This window comes from Gopherus flavomarginatus, chromosome 2 (assembly GCF_025201925.1).
Source record: "Gopherus flavomarginatus isolate rGopFla2 chromosome 2, rGopFla2.mat.asm, whole genome shotgun sequence".
Lineage (NCBI taxonomy): Eukaryota > Metazoa > Chordata > Testudines > Testudinidae > Gopherus > Gopherus flavomarginatus.
Genome location: NC_066618.1, coordinates 279,431,819 through 279,451,516, shown reverse-complemented (window position 1 = coordinate 279,451,516; position 19,698 = coordinate 279,431,819). Strand labels below are relative to the sequence as shown.

At 43.2% G+C, this 19,698-nt stretch overlaps 1 protein-coding gene and 1 long non-coding RNA gene across 4 annotated transcripts in view; one reads left to right on the top strand and one right to left on the bottom strand.

Moving 5' to 3' along the window:
- Positions 1–697: 697 nt before the first annotated feature.
- Positions 698–3,176, bottom strand: LOC127045449 (uncharacterized). Its single transcript, XR_007772721.1, has 2 exons — positions 1,898–3,176; positions 698–1,682 (listed from the first exon to the last, which is right to left on the bottom strand). It is a non-coding gene; the product is annotated as an uncharacterized LOC127045449 (long non-coding RNA).
- A 161-nt stretch (positions 3,177–3,337) lies between these two features.
- FBXO32 (F-box protein 32) overlaps positions 3,338–19,698 on the top strand; it is a 34,623-nt gene continuing 18,262 nt past the window's right edge. The window contains exons 1-4 of one of the 3 annotated variants that reach the window (XM_050941155.1): positions 3,338–3,592; positions 9,906–10,018; positions 11,836–11,885; positions 12,627–12,719. In XM_050941155.1, the coding sequence (XP_050797112.1) occupies positions 3,477–3,592; positions 9,906–10,018; positions 11,836–11,885; positions 12,627–12,719 (372 nt within the window). In that variant the 5' untranslated portion in view covers positions 3,338–3,476. Of the gene's footprint in view, positions 3,593–9,905; positions 10,019–10,391; positions 10,743–11,835; positions 11,886–12,626; positions 12,720–19,698 lie in introns of those variants that run through there. The other 2 variants (XM_050941154.1, XM_050941156.1) reach the window with 2 other exon arrangements.

Genomic DNA, 19,698 nt, shown 5'->3' with positions numbered 1-19,698 from the left:
CACTTGGCATACAACGTTTCTCATTTTAATCAATGTAGTTATAATGGATTTCATATGCTGATGCTATACCTTAAATCAGCCAGCATATTATCTGATCACAGCTCACGCACCACTGGTGGAAAACCACAGAACGATTAACTATCACACATTTGTTGCTTCCTTTTAATTAATTAAAATATCTTTGTATTTAGCTACTATCCCTGAATGTTAAATATTTTCAGAGTCATTTAAAAATGCATTACATATGATCCTGAGCCTCAAAATTCAGATCTAAATGCAAAATAATTGACATGAGAATGGAATGGATCTTGTAGTATATATTGTTAGTTTCTGTTTCTATCCCATTCTAGCACACAGATCAGCCTTGCATGTAAGAGTTGCCAAATGATTCTCATTAAGAGGATGAACATATTTTCAGTGACATATGTCTGACCGATTTAACTTACTTGGATGGGCACTGCAGCCAGTGACACCAAAATAACATACAGCTGGCAGTCTTTGTTCAAATACACCTAAATTAAATTTAACACCATTAGAAGATGGCCTTGCCCTGGAGTAGCTTTAAGGTCATCTGCAAATCATTGCAGTGTTAATCACCCCATTGGCCCTTACAAGTGTTGTATTCATTGTAATATATGTAGTTCCTCATTCTCCAAAGGCAAGTAATTGAAAACACACAAACTGGCAGGTCTCAAGGTTCATTTCTGTTGCACTAGATTTATTTGTAACATAGAATGGTTGATAAACATTTTCGTGATTAAAAATGTACTTTGCCAACAAATTATTACGAGAAGGCTCTAAGCATCACATCTCACTTGTTATCCTGCACGCACACAATCCACACAACATAGAATCATAGGACTGGAAGGGACCTTGAGAAGTCATCTAGTTAAGTCCCCTGCATTCATGGCAGGACTAAGTATTATCTAGACCAGGGGTGGCCAAACTTACTGGCCCTCTGAGCCACATATGACAATCTCCAGAAGTTCGAGAGCCAGGGCACAGCTGCCGGGAGCTGGGGGGTAGGGCATCAGCCCACTCCTGCTGAAGCCTTGAGCCCTGGCAGGTGTGCCACATGGGGCTGAAGCCCCAAGACCCCTCCTCCCCTGCCCCGTTTCTGGGGCATCATGTTGTTATAACTACTATTACAGTACTGCCCCTGCACAAACACATAGCAAAGCAGTCCCAGCCTTGGTGCACTTCCAATCCAAATAGAACAGGCTGACAAAGGATTTTCCAGATGTGGACAGAGGCAGAGAGATTAAGGAAATCATCCAAGGTCATGCAGGAAGTCTGTGGCAGAGCCAGCAATTGACACCCCCCTCCTATTCTCCAAGAGCTAGGCTACTGCCTTAGCAGCAAGACCATCATTCCGCCACATACAACTGAGTCTCTTGCAAGGCCCCAGGATTTATTCTTGGAATGCAGAAGCAAAGCTACAAGCATGGCTGACAAGAGCGGGGAAAGAGAGGGCCCTGAGCGCAGGGTCTGTAACATCTGTGTAAATACACTGAAATGGGAGGGGCCCCAAATCTCCCTCAATGGGCCTGGGTTCAGGGCAGACTTGCAGTTGGAGTCTGGAGTTTTAAATGAGTTGCTCAAACTAGCTGGTATTCAAGGTTTGATTTTTTTCTTAACTTCAGCATTCCAGCTTCCTCACTTGCAAACTTTTCTTGTGCAACCTGTGTGTGTGTGAGAGAGAGAGAGAACACAGAACAACTTCTCTAGCAAGTGTCAGTTGTTGCAATCCCACAAGTCAGCAGATAGCTCAGCCCCCTCAGGAAAGGTTGACAGTGTGACTTGGATTATGACAGCTAGGCCACTGTGGGGGTGTTTATCTCTCTCGCACACTTATACAAGCAGCCTCACTCCTTTATTTATTTATTTATTTATTTACCACAGAGCACTGAAGTGGAGTGAAATCATTCATCAGCGAATCAGAGCACTTGCCTGCTTGGTACAGTTTAACATACAACAGCAGCTGTTCACAACCTACCGAGAAACATGGAACACCTGACAAATAACAATGCAAAGACAGTTATTCACAATTTATTTTTCTATTGACACTTCAGATTCTTTTACTGGCAGAGTTTCAAAACAAACACACACACAACCAGGAAATGCCAGGAGTATATCTTTTTGAAGATCAACAAATAGCAGCCAGAAAATGATTTCAAATCCACTGTTGTTTAATTAAATTCATTCGCTAATGTATTTATTTTCACTGATTTCAAGGATTCATCCTCTGTTTGGGGTGCTTGTTTTTTAACCAACATTCAAACAAATCATTATCTCTATAAAATAAACTCCCCTGACAGGACTTTTTTTTTTAACGTGTTCAAGTTCTGTTTATGATCATAGAGGTTAAGTTCTAGAGAAACAGCCAGGTCAGCTACCAAATCAAAAGTTTATTAATATAGATGACATACCCAAATTACTGGCACTGTCTTCAAATCCACCCTGGAGCACTGGAAAATTTATTCTAAATTATTATGCCATCCTCCCACCGTCTAATACAGGGGTCGGCAACCTTTCAGAAGTGGTGTGCCGAATCTTCATTTATTCACTGTAATTTAAGGTGTCACGTGCCAGTAATACATTTTAACGTTTTTAGAAGGTCTCGTTCTCTAGGTCTATAATATATAACTAAACTATTGTTGTATGTAAAGTAAATAAGGTTTTTAAAAAGTTTAAGAAGCTTCATTTAAAATTAAATTAAAATGCAGAGCCCCCGGGAACGATGGCCAGGACCCAGGCAGCGAGTGCCACTGAAAATCGGCTTGTGTGCCGGCTTCGGCACACGTGCCACAGGTTGCCTACCCCTGGTCTAATATATTATCTATCCCCCAAATCCATCCACTCTGCCGGTCTCTGTAGCTTTCTTCCACAGGTATCCAATCCCATAGCTATCTATCCAATCAATCTATTTAGCTCCCTGTAGCTCTGCATCTCCGCAGCGAATCCATCCGTCCCATCAGTTTATCTATGGATCTGTGTGCCCGCCGTGGGGAATACAGACCGCAAAGCCTTGCAGAAGAAGAAGGGAGAACGGCTGGAATTAGATGGGATGTTTATTGACAGACGTTCATTTTTATTCTTGTTTATTATTCACACTCGCTCTGGGCAAAGTCAGGGACGCTTGGCAGCCCAGCGAGCACGGAGGCCGGATCTGAAGTTTCCACTGGGGATGGATTGTGCAACAAGCAGGAGGAGCCGAAGAAGAGAGTCGCGAGCAATAAACAAAGCCACGTGTCTCCCCCCTGATCTAGGGGCCGGGCTAACGCCGCTCTTCCGGCAACAAAGAGCCCTCGGATAAATACAGCCGCGGCCAGGACACGGACACAGCTCGGAGCGACGGTCGTACAAACCCCCCCCCCCCATTCCTAGCCACGCAGCTGGGGACCCCCTCCCCGGCACGCCCCTTCCAGGCTCCGTAGGGACCGGGAAAGCGCCTTGGCGGAGCTCCCCGCGCCGCGATGCCTTTTCTAGGGCAGGACTGGAGGTCCCCGGGGCAGAACTGGGTGAAGACGGCGGATGGCTGGACCAGGTTCCTGGAGGAGAGACACAGCGGCTATGTCAGTGATATAAACAGGTGCGTGGCACAAAGATGTTGCACTCGGCGGAGGAGGGGGTTGGAAACGCTGCTGTTGAGTGTGGGGGGGTTATTGCATTATGGTGGATGGGGTTTTTTGGGGGGGGGATGCGGTCTTTGCAATTATTGGGATGCCCCACTCTACAGCGATTGTTTGTGGGTTTGTTAAGCCTATTTTGCCCTAGGTACCAAGCTGCCCGTTGTGTGCGTGCGTGCAGCGCCTTTGTTTCTGTTTGTGTGCGTCATTAGGAGAAGGAAGCTCATTACCAGAACTAAAGCCCTGGCATACTGAAAAGGAGAGAAGCAGGGGGGAAAGGAGCAGCTGGGCTGCATGGGTAGGGAATGGCCCGATGTGTCCGAAAGCTTCCTCGCTCCAGATGTGTGGTGTGTGTGAGTTCTGCTTTTTTCAAACGGGCTAAGGTTTGGGAGACGAAACGTCAATAAATTCCTAGACGAAAACTCATCCTGCCGCTTTGTATTATTTTCTGCGTGTTAACTGTAGTTTCAGTAAAACTTAAATGTGTGTGTTGAATAAGCAGCGCTGTTTTTAGAAAGCTGCTGAAGTCAGTCCTATCTTGTCAAACCTCTGAGTTCACTGCAACGTTCCCACTCAGAGCTGGAGAGTTTTGAAAAACCAGACTGCAGATGGGTGGTTGATTGGTTGTTTTTTGTTGTGAGTTTAGGCTAAACATCTCCTTTGGCTAGCAGGGAGAGCTCTCTGGAGAGGGGGATCTAAATTACTCCACATTTGGCTGAGGCATAGGAACTGGGTCGGGCAAAAGCCTGCCTTCCATTATGTCTGGTTAAAGTTGGCAGTGAGCTGTCAGATGGTCTAAGATGGCTTCACTGTGAGAGCCAGCCTTCCAATTTATTAGAGTCTTTGAAATATTTTTGGATGAGTGCACTGTACAAGGAAAACTAGCAGAACATGTGGTTGTTTTTGAAGCTTTGAACTGCCGGAGCCCTCCTCTGCTTCTTGTTTGTAAGGCATCACCCCTTTATCTCTGCTCTCCAAAAAAAGGCTAGTTATTTAATCTGAGGATTAGTTATACAATCCTTTATTCTGTAGTAGGCACTGTGGCAGCTATGAATATGATCAATTTGGAGCACTTGTCCCACAGCAATTGAGTTACAAACAACCTGTACTAATTTGAGTGGCTTCTGTCATTTCAGAGCATGCCATATTTAAAAACTGAAATAAAACAAAATGTGCAGGTTCTTTGGCTTTTTGTAATAGACTTGTTACGGCCCTCTCCCCTGGTTTATTGCTTTGGCATATACTTCAACATGGGCCATTAAACAGAGATCTGCTTTTTGTTCATTAGATGCTCGGATGCATGAAGATGTCTAGTCACTTTTAACTCTAAAAGTAAAGATACATGTGTTTATTTTATAGCCAGAAATGTAAAGCTATTGAAGGGTTAGAATCTCTACCCACTTCTTAATCTGTTTAATGGCCATTTTTCTTCTAAATGGGGGGGAGACATTGGGCTCCCCACTTTAATGCTTCATGATCTTCCTAGCTTCTGATGTTTGCAGCCTTTGGCACTAGTGATTTTTGTGGTCTGTCTGAGTGGGGAAGTTAAACTCCGTTACCATCGATAACATCAAGGAAAAGCATGTAAGGATAGTGAAGCACTGAAACATCTGGAGCTTATTTATCCTGGAAGGGTTGGCTCATATACAGCATCTCACTGTCCGTGAGGTCCTCTCCTAGTTGAATAATCAAGGTCCAATGTCATTTGCAGGGTCATGTGGTCAGTCAGTGGCTCATGCCACTCTAGAACCCAAGATCTGCTTGGGTCTTGGTCCTTTCCTTTAGCTACTAAATCAGGCATCCGTGGATTTAAAGGAAAGATTGATACTCTACAGCCAAATTCACTGCTTACGTAATTCACATTGACTGGAATTGTACCTGCTCATGTCAGGGCTGAAATTGGATCCAGGATATTTACTGGCTGAAAATTTTATCCCAGGGCTTTAAAGCCTCACCGCCTTGACAGCATAGACCTGGGCCTGGAATTTTAAGACCTCTATTGTAGCCAATTTTGGATTATGTGGTGCCATTCTGTGGAGCCCCAGTGAGTCATCTGGTCTGCTGACGTATCTGTGTTCCAGTAAAATAAGCATGTAAACAAAGATGCAACTTCTGTTGAAGAGAGGGATTAGTAAGACTCTGACTCTGGCTAAACACAGTGGGCCTGATTCTCCAGCTACTTAAATGTGTGCACTTCCCATTGGGAGGTGCTTGTGTTCACCAGCTGCAGGACTTGGTCCAGTAAGTATATGGGCACTAGAGAGCTACTCCACTTCTCACTGGCCCCACCTAAGTGTGTGTGTGGTTCTGCCTTCCTATGAGAGAGTGAACAGTAACTTATGTCTGAGAGTGGGGTTGATCACATTTTTTGATGTGCTGTGATTTAGAAATATACATGGCAGCATCAACAAAAAAGCCCTGATCTTGGTTCATTGAGGACTGTGTCAAAACTACCATTGACTTCAGTGGTGCAGGATTGTGCCCTTAACAAGTGTCACTGAAAAACTTCTGAACCACTGCCAAACTGCCCCTGGAGAACTTCCAGGGAACTGCTACCCCCTTCCCCCATTTTTCCAGAAGTAAACACTTCCTAAGGCTTCCCAGTTCCTGAGCTTAAGAAATATGATACCCCTGAAGCCATTAATCCTTCACAGATCATAAATAATATTCTTCATGGCTGAGTGGCTTGATTGCGCTGCATTCAAAGAAAACATTGGAAGGCAGGCAGTTAAGCTGTTTACAGTGTTGCACAGGTTGTAGGCAGGAAGACTTTGTTGCTACTGTGGGGTGATGACCAACTGGTTTTGAAGCAAGGGATTGGGCAGACCTTTCTTGCAAGACCAATTCTTGTTTTTAAGGAGCACAGAGCGAGGATTGTGTAGGCTGATGACCTGGTCTGGAGATGAAACAATAGAATGCATGCGCACACACTGTTGTGATGGAAACGACTAAAGATAACTTGAAGGAAACATGATCTTGCTGTAAATTGCAAAGGGAACATTGTCTCTTTGCAGTGGTGGTTTCATTGTACTTTTTTTTAACAAGCTTTTCAAAAGAAAGTTTATAATCCAGCCTATCAGCTTGATATGTAAATAGGAAGAATGTCTGGATTGGTAGACATAACTGTTGTTAACTGCAAAATAATTAGATTGGCGCTGTTCTTAAATTCACTTGGAAAGAAAGGGTCTGATCCAGTTTGCAACAGTTCCTCTTTGAGATTCATCTAGTCCAGTATCCTGTCTCTGACACCAGGCCAGACCAGATGCTTGGCAGGAAGGTGCAAGAACCCCTTAGTAAGTAGAGTATCAGAGGGGTAGCTGTGTTAGTCTGGATCTGTAAAAGCAGCAAAGAGTCATGTGGCACCTTATAGACTAACAGACGTTTTGGAGCATGAGCTTTCGTGGGTGAATACATGCATCTGACGAAGTGGGTATTCACCCACAAAAGCTCATGCTCCAAAACGTCTGTTAGTCTATAAGGTGCCACAGGACTCTTTGCTGCTTAGTAAGTAGATTGGCATGGCTGTAAAACTGCCCCATGCACGAGGTCTCAGCCAGTAATGGTATAGTATAGGTTTCAGGTTACAGAATCATCAGTAAATTCACAGTCAGGGTTGTTGAGATTTAAGTTTTAAATTGGAACTGAGATGCCTCTCTTTCACAGTTTAATTATTTGAATTTAATCTCTGAATCTGGCACAGTAATTCATCATAGGACAATTACATGTTCTGTGGAATTTGTTTTTAGTAAAGTTTTGACTTTTGTGCAGGAATTTTCTTTAAGTGCTCCCTTCTTGATATTTTATTCTCGCATTCTCTCACTTTTCTTTTAGTTCCTCTAGTTAAACCACAGTTACCACAGAATCCAAACTTCACACACACCCGTCTCCGTCTCTGACATAGACCACTTTTAACCTTCTAAAACCAACTGCCTAGAGAAGTATATCCCTAACTCAGAACATCCTAATTGAGCTGCACCAGTAATACCCAGCGGAACTGCAAGTTCCGTCAGCTGTTTCCGTTTTCCGATGCTGCCACCCTGACTCACTAGCTCCACTCCTTACAGAGGTAGGAAGCCAGGGAGGCAAGCTAGATAGCAGAGGACATAGAGGTAGGCTCCCAGAGAGGTGCTGCTGTAGGGCCATATGGATAAGAGTGGTTGTGGGGAGCAAGTAGAGTGAACAGAAGGGTACAGAAGAGAGTGAAGATGTGTGGGGAGCCACCAATTATCCCTCCTTATACCCCATTAATACCTCCATGTCCCCAGGCTCTGTGGGAGGTCTTCATTCTCTCAAGCTCTAGTCTCAGTCTCATGGACCCACTTATATGCATCAGACCAGAACACTCCTCGTGCTTACTATAGGAAGACACTGCCTCAGGAGCAGAGTCATTAGCTCTGTACAGTCTTAGTCAGATGACTAAGAACCAGACTTCAGAATGTCAGAGCAAGGATGTGTCATGGAATTTGTCTGCACAGCCCCACACTCTCAGTGCCACTGCAGAAAAGCTGATAACTAACCTTCCATACATTACTGTGATACACTGTCTTTTGTTAGTTATATATCCTTTGTCTACACTTGTTTTTGAGCAAGCTGATCTCTTTGAGTTACTTTGTTTTGCAGCAGAGAGAGGTGGGAGAAAAATTCTGTCTTTAGTGGGGCTTTTCCTTTTTATTTATCTAGCATCAGCTATTTTAAAAATGTTGTTTAAAAACTGGAACAATAAACAGCACACAAGTGCCCAGCTAAGGTTAAAGGTGAGCTCAGTAGGAAGGGAAACAGCTTCACTATTTAACATCATACCAAAAGGGACTGCTTATGTGCACACATATGTGCACACATATGCACACACACAGGAAGCTCTCAGTGCAGTGTACAAAGCGGTAGATTGGAGCATTTTTTTGAGCCCCAGGAATGTAATGAGATTGGCCCCTCTCTTGAAAGAGGAAAGCAAGAAACAGGTACTTTACAGGCCCGTATAAGTGTAACTGAAGCCAGTGATGATAAAACTGAAAACACAGGACCAGACTTTCAAACCAGGCCCCTCCGGTACAGATCTCCTTCTACTTTCTTCCTCCAGGCTCCTAGAAAGGAGGACGCTCTTTTTTTCACTTCTATTTCCAACCCCAGAGCCCTCTGATGTGATGCTTCTCTGGCTGTCCTGTAGCCACGTGATTCCTACCAGGATGTGTGTGTCTCTACTACTCTCCCCATCACCCGCAATCCTCCCATTATATAAACGGAACCAGTGCAGTGTCACCACTGCTGCTGCTGCTCACAGCTCTCCCTAGCAGCAGGAGGATCTGCTGCCTTTCCCTGCTCTCCACAGGTTTCTGAACAACAGCAATGAAACTGACCAGAGTCTTCTCAGTTTCACTCTGCAGCTTGGCAGTACTTAATTCAGAGTTAGGCAAACATCACTGGGCTGTGGATCAAGCTCTTAAAGTCAGTGAGTCTTTTTCCACTGACTTCAGTGAGTTTGGGATTATACTCTTAAAAGGGAAAAGAAAGAGCTCTAGGTCCCTTTGCCAGATATTATACATTCAAACAAAAAGAAATGCACAGCCTCTCCAAATGCAGGAAGGGGGAAAATATACTCTGGCCACAGATCCCAACCCTTCATACATATCACCCACTTGTCTACAGACTCTGGAAGACAGCCACCGAAACATGAGTCAGGGTTGTGTTATCTTTGTATTCATAAAAGTTATGGTTTGTTTTTTTTAATTAAAGCTTAGTTTTCTCCCCAGCCCTTCCACTAATTGGCAGAAAAAGCTTCTTACTCACAACTAGATAGTGAATTCTTCAAGCACTCTGGTTATACGCCTGCATAGGTGTGCATTGTGCTTTATAAAACCTAGCACACCCCTGCCAGAAGGACTTGCAATCTAAGTTAGGTAGAGCATATGATAGGAATTGATGACCTCAGACAAGCAGGCAGAGGTAAAAGGAAGGACAAGGGTGCTCTACTACAAGGTCATGAAGCTGATTGTGTAACATGCTTTGGGTGTGCTCCTATTCACTATAATTATGTATATAATCTAGCACAATAATTGGGTGTGTGAGGTATTTGAATGTTTTATGAGAAAAGGTCTTCATTATTGGACTCTAAAACTGCTTATAGTTTTCTATAGAACAGCACTAGAGTGAGCTGTTTAACAGCAAACAAACATGGGTTCCTTGAACCAGATACGTGGAAAAAGTAAAATATAGTTCTTACAGTTAAAAAATTCCCCGGACCACAGAATAAACAGACTCTCTGCCTTGTGTCATTCACAGTTACTGCAAAAAGGAGGATTACAACAAGGAGAATCTCTTCAACAGCATGAACTATGATGTTGCTGCCAAGAAGAGAAAGAAGGACCTGCTGAATAACAAGACAAAGATCCAGTGTAAGACAGCAAATGGGGGACTTTTAAAACCAAAGTTGCTTGAGGATGGTTATAAAAAACACACACACATTTATATAGGAAGTGTATGAGACACTTGTGTGTGCTGCAGCACCTCCAGAAGTCTCTTGAGAGTCTCTGCACCCATGTTTGAGCTAAGTAGAGAACTTGGATACACTTTAATATGAAGATATATGCCTGTGTTATGAATCCCTTCTCCAAGTGTTTGTACTTGTTGTATTCAAATTTTTGTCATTTGTATTTGGCAGAGGGAGAGTAATTTTTTCCTATGGTACATTCGAGTGAACCAGTTCCATTTTTTTTCCTACTATAGACTTCCTTGTGCACAACAGATTGAATTCATTCTCTTTTCCAGATATGCACGTAAAACCCATTTATGTTAATGGAGGTTCCAAGCCTGAGTGTGAATTCTGATCCTACCTCTGCTACACAAAATGCATGCAAAATGAAATCGAGGATTCAGACTCGCTCTCAATAGAGGACGGTTTGAACTCTGTTATATGCATAATTGGCTTCATGTGGCTGGATCCATGGTATTCTGCACAGACACAAGGGTGTGTGGATCTGATTGCAGGATTGATACCTAAATTTAATGCATGTGAAGGCTACAGACGTCAACATATACAGAGAGGAAGTGAAATAGGTTATGATTCTCACTGTATTATTGGCTCAGTATGGAACCTCCAGGATCTTTTCAACAGCTGATGTGAGACTTTAGTCCTTTATATGATTGTAGTTAAATGTGCAGTGTGAACAAGTTGTTACTGTGACAGCCTTTGTCCAGATATGACCGTAGTCACTGACTTAAATGGAGTGATTCAGGATCTGCACTCGTGCACATGTGTAACCTTTGTTTCCATATGTCTTGGCATTCAGTTTCCTCTCTGTGGAAATCAAGTGTGTGTTTCTGGGAGTGGGGCGATGTAGGGGAATTTTTCATCTCTAATAATGTTAGTTGATAAATGGCCACTGTGTAATATACTGAATGTCCTAGCTCAGTGAGGTGAATGGGATGGGAGAGGGCTGCATGGGTTCCTATCTCTTGGATCGGCTATTGTATACCTGGAGATGTCTTTCTGCAAGGTTGGGTTAACAATACAACAGCATGATGTGTGTTTTGGGGGGAAGGCGGTGGTGTCACACTAGGGAGGAGAGGAAAGGTGTTTATAACTCCTCTTATTCAGAGGGCTGAAAGAGAAGCTTTTGGGAAGGGACCTGCCACAAAACATGGAATGTTTCAGGCCCAAATGAGATTTTTGTTTTCTGTTTTAGAAAGGATCACGCAAGTGATGAAAGCCGTTTCTAATGGAACTGCCTATATAATTCTAACTCTAGCACTCGCTGTTATAAACACTGTAGTGACTATTAGTCTAGTGTCTTATGACATGTTAATCCAAACTCTGTAACTGAGGTAATGAGTAATTAATGAAATCAATAATAACAAACTCTGGCTGTCAGCCACACTTATTGTCAGAGAGCAAAGAAAACAAGGGGCTGTAGTATGTTCACAGCATATAGATTAAATATCTACAGTCTTGGACTATGTCACTGAAACACAAACCTTTTCTAGGATCCTGGCTGTTGCCTTAGATAAACGAATGTGGAAACAAAGCAATTCATTGATGGTCTGATTCTGATCTGTGTTACACTGGTTTAAATCGGAAGCAACTCCACAAGGGTCGGTGGTGTAGTGCCATGATAGAACTATTGTGAGAGTAGAACTGGGCTTCGTCTTTCCGCAAAGTTAGGTTTTTAGTATATATAAAACAAGTGAAGAAGATCTGTCTTTGTCTCAACAGATTTCCATCAAGAAAAATGGATTTATGTCCACAAGGGAAGCACAAAAGAAGTAAGTACCCACTGTTTTATTTCCCCCATAGCATTTGTCCAAACAGCATTTTTTATGGGGCCAAATCCTCAGGTGGTGCAAGTCAGCACAGCTCTGTTGAAATAAATGGAGCTGTGCTAATTTATACCACCTGAGGATCTGTCCTATGATTATTATTGCAGTAGTGACTACAAGCCCCAATCAGGGCTACATTGGGCTAAGCTCTGTACGTATTTAAAACAAAAAGATGACGTTGTTTGCTTGCTTCTACCAAAATCTAGTGGTAAACTAAGCAGCGGCACAACTGCAGGTGTTCCCACAGGTAAGTCCTAGCAAGAAAAGCACTACAGTTCAGCAGCACAGTTCAGCTGTGTGTGTGTACGGAGAGAAGCAGCTGTAAGAAACCACATTGTACATAGGCCCTTCATATTGAGCCCTAGGAGTGTGTTACTTTCCCTGTCTTGTGAAATTATTGAAAGAGATCAAATTGAGCTATTTTGAGGTCATGGATAGGGCTGAGTTCTCGTCTTAGAAACAGTCATAACTCCCATTGGGCTGCATTCTCTGGGGACATAAATAGACATAGTTCCATTGAAGTCATTGGAGATGCGCCCACTTACTCCAGCAATGAGTTTGTCCCCTAGCAAGCCCCCATAAGTATGTTAAGATGCTATGCTGGCCTGGACCACATATACCCATGACTCTCTCTTCAGATTACTGTACAACAAAACATGACCGAGCTTTGTTCTTTTCCACTCTCAGCGTCATGGCTACTGCACCTTGGGAGAAGCTTTTAACAGACTTGACTTCTCAAATGCTATCCTAGACTCCAGACGGTTCAACTATGTTGTAAGGGTGAGTATAAGGCCATAACTTACTTCTCTGTAACTTCTAGCGCAGACACCAGTTGCTTAACTTAACTGAGCTGAGAACAAATTCTGCACTGGAAAAGATCTGCAGGACTGTGCTGTGGTCTCCTTGAGTGCAGGAGGGAAGCTTCAAGAACTAGTTAATGAAGCATTTTCTGATGCATGGAAAAGAGGATCCATCTGTTAGAAATTGCTGCATGGGCAAGATAGATCACACATAGCCTTCCTTCAGATCCAGTGAAAATGAGGGCTAGTGTGGGGGCATGGAACAAGGTCTACACTTCCTCCAGATTTCCTGATCAAACTGTTTATTTTGAAACTTCTTAGGTGTTAAGTCTGTATGTGACTGGGATGGAGGCAGTGTTTGTTGTTTAAAGTAAAGTTATTGCCATCTGTTCAATGGCCTCTCTGAAGTGAGATGGCCATCTCAGCTGTGTTCCTAATGAGCAGGTCTCCATGTCACAAGCTGATAAATGAGGTAGCAGTTTTTTTGACAGTCTCAGCAGAGTGTGCAATAGTCACAGGAACTGACCATGTACTTGCTTCTGGAGATGGTCCATTCAGCTCATGGTTGAAGCACTCTGGCAGGGAACTGTGGCCGAACTTTGTAATGTTGATGCTTGTGCTGTGTCTGCTCTTGGAGAGCTTCAGGGTTGCCAATCCAGCCCCTTACTGAAAGCTAAATTCAAGTTCTGGTTGATGTAACTCCATCTTTGGTGTATGCTACAAAGTATGAGATGAAATCCTGGGCACTGCAGAGGGCCCACGGTTCCCCTTCATGGCGCGTTTGAGATGCAGGTGAAGGTTACAGCTCTCTGAATGCCACGTACACTAAACCTGCGATGACACGCTATGGGATGGGAGAAGTTTAAGAGTGGGTTGTATAGGATCATGGCTAACTTCAAGGAACCTCTGTCTACAAACTCTGTGAGAAAGCAGAGCTGCTATTACAGATCCATATGTTATGGCAGCTTCAACAGACCAGCTGTTCTGTTGCCCTGGCATACTCTCTTATTTGATTGAAGGATAAATTATCCCCAAGCTTCTGTGTAGGTTCCCCATGCCAAGTCCTCTTACTCTGGGTTTTCACAGAAGACCAAGAGTTTATCTCACATTCGCAGCATTCAAGGTGTGTCATTTTTATTCCAGGAATCTGTGTGCAGTAATGTGTTTACGTGCACATTATCCACAAATGGATCCGTAATTTCAGAATATGTTCATTGAGACTGAGAATTCTATCAGCTAGTTTTTAATGGCAAAAAAGCAGCTAGAACAGGGGTTCTTAAACTGACCACTCAGGGGGTCGTGACGTCATTACAAGGGGGGTCGCGAGCTGTCAACCTCCACCCCAAACCTCACTTGCCTCCAGCATTTATAATGGTGTTAAATATATTAAAAAGGGTGTTTAATTTATTAGAGGGGTTGCGCTCAGAGGCTTGCTATGTGAAAGGGGTCACCAGTACAAAAGTTTGAGACCCACCGAGCTAGAAAACCTGTTAAAAATTCAAGGTTGTCTATAAATGGTTCCTTTTCACATTTCATCAGCCATTAATCATTGGGGGAGCACCAGCTGTTTAGGGTTTAGATTCTGGTGCAGAGTTTTTGCTGGCATGTTGCTGTTCCCCAGTGAGCCAAATGTTATAAAAGAGTCAGCCAAAAAGATGATACTCATTAGGCTAGCCTTGGATCCCTCACCTGTTGTCTAGTCAGATGTAGGTCAGGCATCCCGAATGTCCAATCAAAACCTCTCAGTGTAGGGTAGAGGTGTCTCTGTTACTCAAATCACCATGCGGTTAACCTCTTGCTGCCCAGTGGGGTCACTGTTAATTGCATGAAACTTAATTTAGGCCCCTTTTTATTTTTTTGTCCTCTTTAATTAATTTTATAATACCCTCACCCACGTATGTTCTTTTTAAATACTAGTTATGGAACTAGTTAAGCTGTTGTGCAAGCTACCACAAATCGGGTCAAATGCAGTTTCCAGACTCATGGCAGACTTTATGAGCACTCCTCCAACATAATCATAAGCCTTCTTTGCCTGGATGTTGGGCATGATACTCTCTTGAGATTTTAAGAAAGGACAGTCAAATAACTTCTTAAATTTAGATTGGAATAAGGATGGGAGGTTGACCTGATGTCTTTCCCCTGCCCCCCTCTTTCACTTGGGTTGATAATTGATGCTGGGCAGGGGAGTAAGGGAATCGCTTCTCAGCTCCTGCTACCCATCACATCCCTAGTTACACACTTATGATTCATCACTGAAAGTTCAGATATTGTCTTCTAAAGGTTCCGTGCAAGTGGAAAAACTCTGGTGCAGTGAGTATTCCAGGTGGTGTCTAATGCTGTATATCTAACATTCCATGCAGCTTTGTACCCTTTAATTAAGGTAAGCCCCAGATGCAATCGTAGTAGGAAGAGCTACTCGTGAGCCATTCACTAAGCACCCTCAGCTTGATTTTTCAGAGGGGCTGAGCCCCTGCCGCTCTTGCTGACTTGAGTTGTCATTGTGAGTGCTCAGCAGTTCTGAAAATCAAGTCCCATACGCGAGACACAGAATCCTAAAGGATGGTTGTTCCTCCTGTTTAGAAATGTCTCCAGCGCTTCAAAGAACATGCTACATGCTCTGAGATACCATTTGGTAAAGAGAAAAGGGCCTGACTCTCATTTTCATGCCTCTTCACATTACAAGAGTGGCATAAAGGGGGCCTTAGTGTAAATGAGAGTCAGGCCCAAAACAGTGGGAAAGCATCTTTCCAACATTAGGCTAAATTCATTAATGGAGTTGCACCAGAAATCAGCTTGGCCCAAGAAGTTTTACATTTGTGACTGCTTAAAGCTTTGACCAGGAGATAAGTAAAATGAACTGTGGCATTTCCATAGTGGAAGTAAAACATTCAAGACTAAAATCAGTGCATGCTCTCATTTGTCTGAATTACCTCCCACCTGAGCTTTATGAAGTTTTTGCCAGTAATCTTAACAAAGTATGAAGCTTTCTGATTTAAGATGACTGATGGTTTGTTTTGTTTTTTTAATCTGCCAATCTTAAATGTGGGGACCATGGTTCAAATGTAAAACTGGTTTCTTCAATGAAAGCCTTCATGAGCCAAGTCTCTGGTGGATAATAGCTCATAAAATACCACGTGCACTGGAGTTGCTAATGAAAGGCCCTTCCTGGAGATGGATTCCTCTTTAGATCCACCATACAGTCTGTTGCAAGCCAGGATGAGGACTTCTGGAGCACACAAATGAGCCATACACTACCTGGAACGTGCCTTGACTAACAGCAGGCTAATGTCCCCTCCTACCCTTTTCCCCAAATGTCCATGGAACTACAGAGGTCTGGTTAATTCCATGGTAGCATGTGGAAGTGCTTCCCAAGTAGTGGCATTTCCAGATTGGAGCTCGGAAGCAGAGGGGAGAAAAGCCACAGATGAGCTTGGAGAAGGAATAGAGAGGCAAACAGTGATAGGCCTAAAACATTTTTACTATCGTATCTCTAACTTTTAGTCCACAATTTTTGTAATTATCTAAAATGTATCAATTTTTGTATAGCTCAGTGGGCTCTCATACTAACAGTTCAACATGCTCGTGGACTGCCTCTACCATACTTACTTTGCATGATTTTTATGCAAAAGAGTCAACATAAAAAATAGGCTTAAGTCTTCTTACTTTCAGCTGCTGGATCTTATTAGATAAGTAGGTTACAAAAGAAGAATCATGTTATTTAGGAGACTCCCGGACTAAAAAACCTAACAGTGCATTGATTTGCTACGTCTGAAGGTTTTACAAGATTATTAACGACTTGTTAGATTGAGGTGGAGCTGGTTTTGAAAATATTCAACAGGTGTTACTATTAATGCCTGAAACAAATTCTTGCAAGTGTCACGTTAAAATGACCCGTGCCTTGCTATACATTATTTAGGCTCAGAGTAAATCCTGCATATTTTCAGCTGGTTGGGTCTACATAGTAATGAGAACAATTTGGGCCCAGTGTTTTAATCTTGATGTGGTCATCGTTACAGTGCTATTAAAAATGGAAAATGCACAAAAGTACATGCCATATAAACAAGGAAAATGAGATGAGACCTTTAAACAACACAGCAGCCTCCAAAGCTGTTGACTATTTTCTGAAATGTTCACTTATCAGATGACAGTGAGATTTTGCAGACTTTCCTTGCTTCAGAAGGATTTACCATGTGATAGTTTCATAGCAGCATTTTGCAAGAGATGACAAGCTGTCACTGTAACACTGTATTTCAGTACATAAAAGCTCAGGGCTTGATCCTGACCTCAGGTACGTGGGTATAGATCAGTATAATTGTATGATCTGGACAGCTCATTGTTAGCCTAATGTGCACTCTTCAATTGATGTATTTTTAAATTTCTGTTAGACTTAGTATTGGTAGTCCTGGATTTATGCCACATAGCAGCATCTGTTACTTAAATTATTATAACTGATGGTACAGACACTGACATATCCACTATCACATTCACTTCAAGCTGAAAGTTGGCATATGAGGCTTCAGCCACAGAGCAAATAGAAGTGCTGGGAGTCTAGGAGATTTGTTGTCATTTGGATGTTAAAAGCCATATCCTCAGCTGGGGGAAATCAGTGTAGCTCCATTGATTTACGCCAGCTGAGGATCTGGCCCTCTGACTTTTCTAGTTTGACACATTTTCACACCTCTTTAACTCCAGAAAGCTGACCTTTAAGAACCACGTAATCAGGGTCAGCGCTACCATTTAGGCAGCCTAGGCAATCGCCTACGGCGCCAGGATTATTGAGGGGGCAGCATTTTGCTGAGGGGATGGCAGGCTGCTCCGGTTGATCTGCCGCAGGCATGCTTGCGGAGGGTCCGTTGGTCCGCGGCTCCAGTGGAGCTGCCGCAGTCATGCCTGCGGATGGTCAGCTGTTCCTGCGGCTCTGGTGGACCTCCCGCAGGCATGCCTGCAGCAGCTCCACTGGAGCCACGGACCAACGGACCCTCCGCAGGAATGCCTGCGGCAGCTCCACCGGAGCCGCGGGATCAGTGCGGGGGGCAGCGAAATGGCCGTGCGCCTAGGGCGCGAGAAACCCTGGTGCCGGTCCTGCACATAATGCATATGTACTTCATGAAAACTGAGCTTTTAATGAGTTCAGTCCACTTACCTGTGCAGTTCAGCAGCAAAGGTTTAGCTAAGCTCTAGCTAGGCAGTGTTTTAGAGTACGGCACTAGGGCATATACATCACTACAGGAAACTAAAACTGCTCCTAAAGTAGCTATTCTGTTCTCACATGTCAGTTGCTGATGCTGTGGTCTGTACTCTGGCATATGCCATAATGGCTTTAATAGGAGTCCCAAAGTAAGGTTTGACTAGTGCTGGGCAGCCCTGTTTGTTTGTTTGTTTTTTCACTGAAACCAAAAGTTGCCTGGCTTCACCTTTTGGAGCACATTTTGTTCCCAGTCCCAACCCACAAGTCTCTTCACTTGCAGCCCCTCACACATTTATCCCTTACTGCTGTTTGTGGAAGGAGATCGAGTAGCCTTCCCACTCTTAAGGTCTTCAGGAGGCAGCAGCAAGCTGGCCTGCTCCCTTTTAAACACTCCAGTCTGGGACTTTCTGGTTGGGGCTCAGGGGTTATTGAGCTGGAGTAACTTTTTCTTCACCCCTAATAGCCTAGAAACCCTGAAGTATCTTGTTGTGCTGCTACAGGATAGTTGCCCTTCTACCACCTACTCAAAAAATCCTAAACCAGGGAGATTAGGAGATGTGGAGCTACCTGCAACTTCTCATTTACTCCTTTTACCCTCCACAATCCCCTCAAGTAAAAAGCATCAGAATGGGGCAAAGAGGCCAGAGGGCTCTTCCTGGAAACATTGGATGGGGGGAGTCACCAAGCCTCTCTTCCCCCTCTCCTCTGACTAGGAGTCTGAAGTCAATAGGAATTGTAGGTGTTTAGTGTTGTCTTTTAGGATTTGGTCCTTACAGCCTGTTTTTCAGAGGTGCTGAACACTCATAACTCCAGTTAAAATCAATGGGAGCTGCAGGTACTCAGCATCGCAAAGAATTAGGCCCTTACTAACCTCTTTTCCCCTGCACTCCCTCCTACCATCTGTCTTCAAACAGTGTTACTGGAGCATGGTCTGGAATTAACACAGCCAGATATACAGTTACAAAATGTTAGCTGGTCTGATATCTCCTTATTCCACCAGGCATTATTCAGAGTGCTCTAGTCTTTTTGTTTGGTTTTCAGTTTGCACAATGCATCACTCAAAGACATTTTAGGTGGGTTTTTTTTGTTTGTTTATCCAATCTGGAATAACACCATTGGCTCTGAAGGAATTACACCGGTGTATAAGGGTATATGTAGGGTCTGGAGTAACCGTGAGCAGACCCTACATACACCTTTATTACTGCCCTGGTACCCACGTCATTATACTGGACAAGAAAATTTGTTTTGTTCACACATCTGGGGTTTGGTTTTCTTTGGGTCTTTTTGTGTGTTTGCTGTTCATTCTTGGCATAGCAATTTGCTATGGAATGCAATACCCAGGAAGTAGTCACGACATAGCATGCATATGGAATTTCATCCTTTACTTACTTACTTGCTGCTGAAAAGGTGGTACGCTATAGCTGTGCTAATTTACTTTCTAAATGTAATTGACTCTTGATAAACATAATGAAAGGCATGGACTCTAATTCATCTTGTTTGCCTAATTTTGTTATTTAATTTCCTATATACCAAAGCACAAAATGTTGGTAACACAAAGAATCTAACTTTTATTTTAATTTGAAAAATCAGCCACAATTTCTTAATTTTTTTTTATGGTATTGCACCACATGGTGTTTTTCACCTGTGCAAAGACGACTGATTTTGAACATACTTTTGAATATCAGCACAGTTTTGCTTATATATAATGAGGAAAGTGTTCTATGTGGGAGTTCTAGAACATTACAAACTGGGGACATAATTTGTATATATG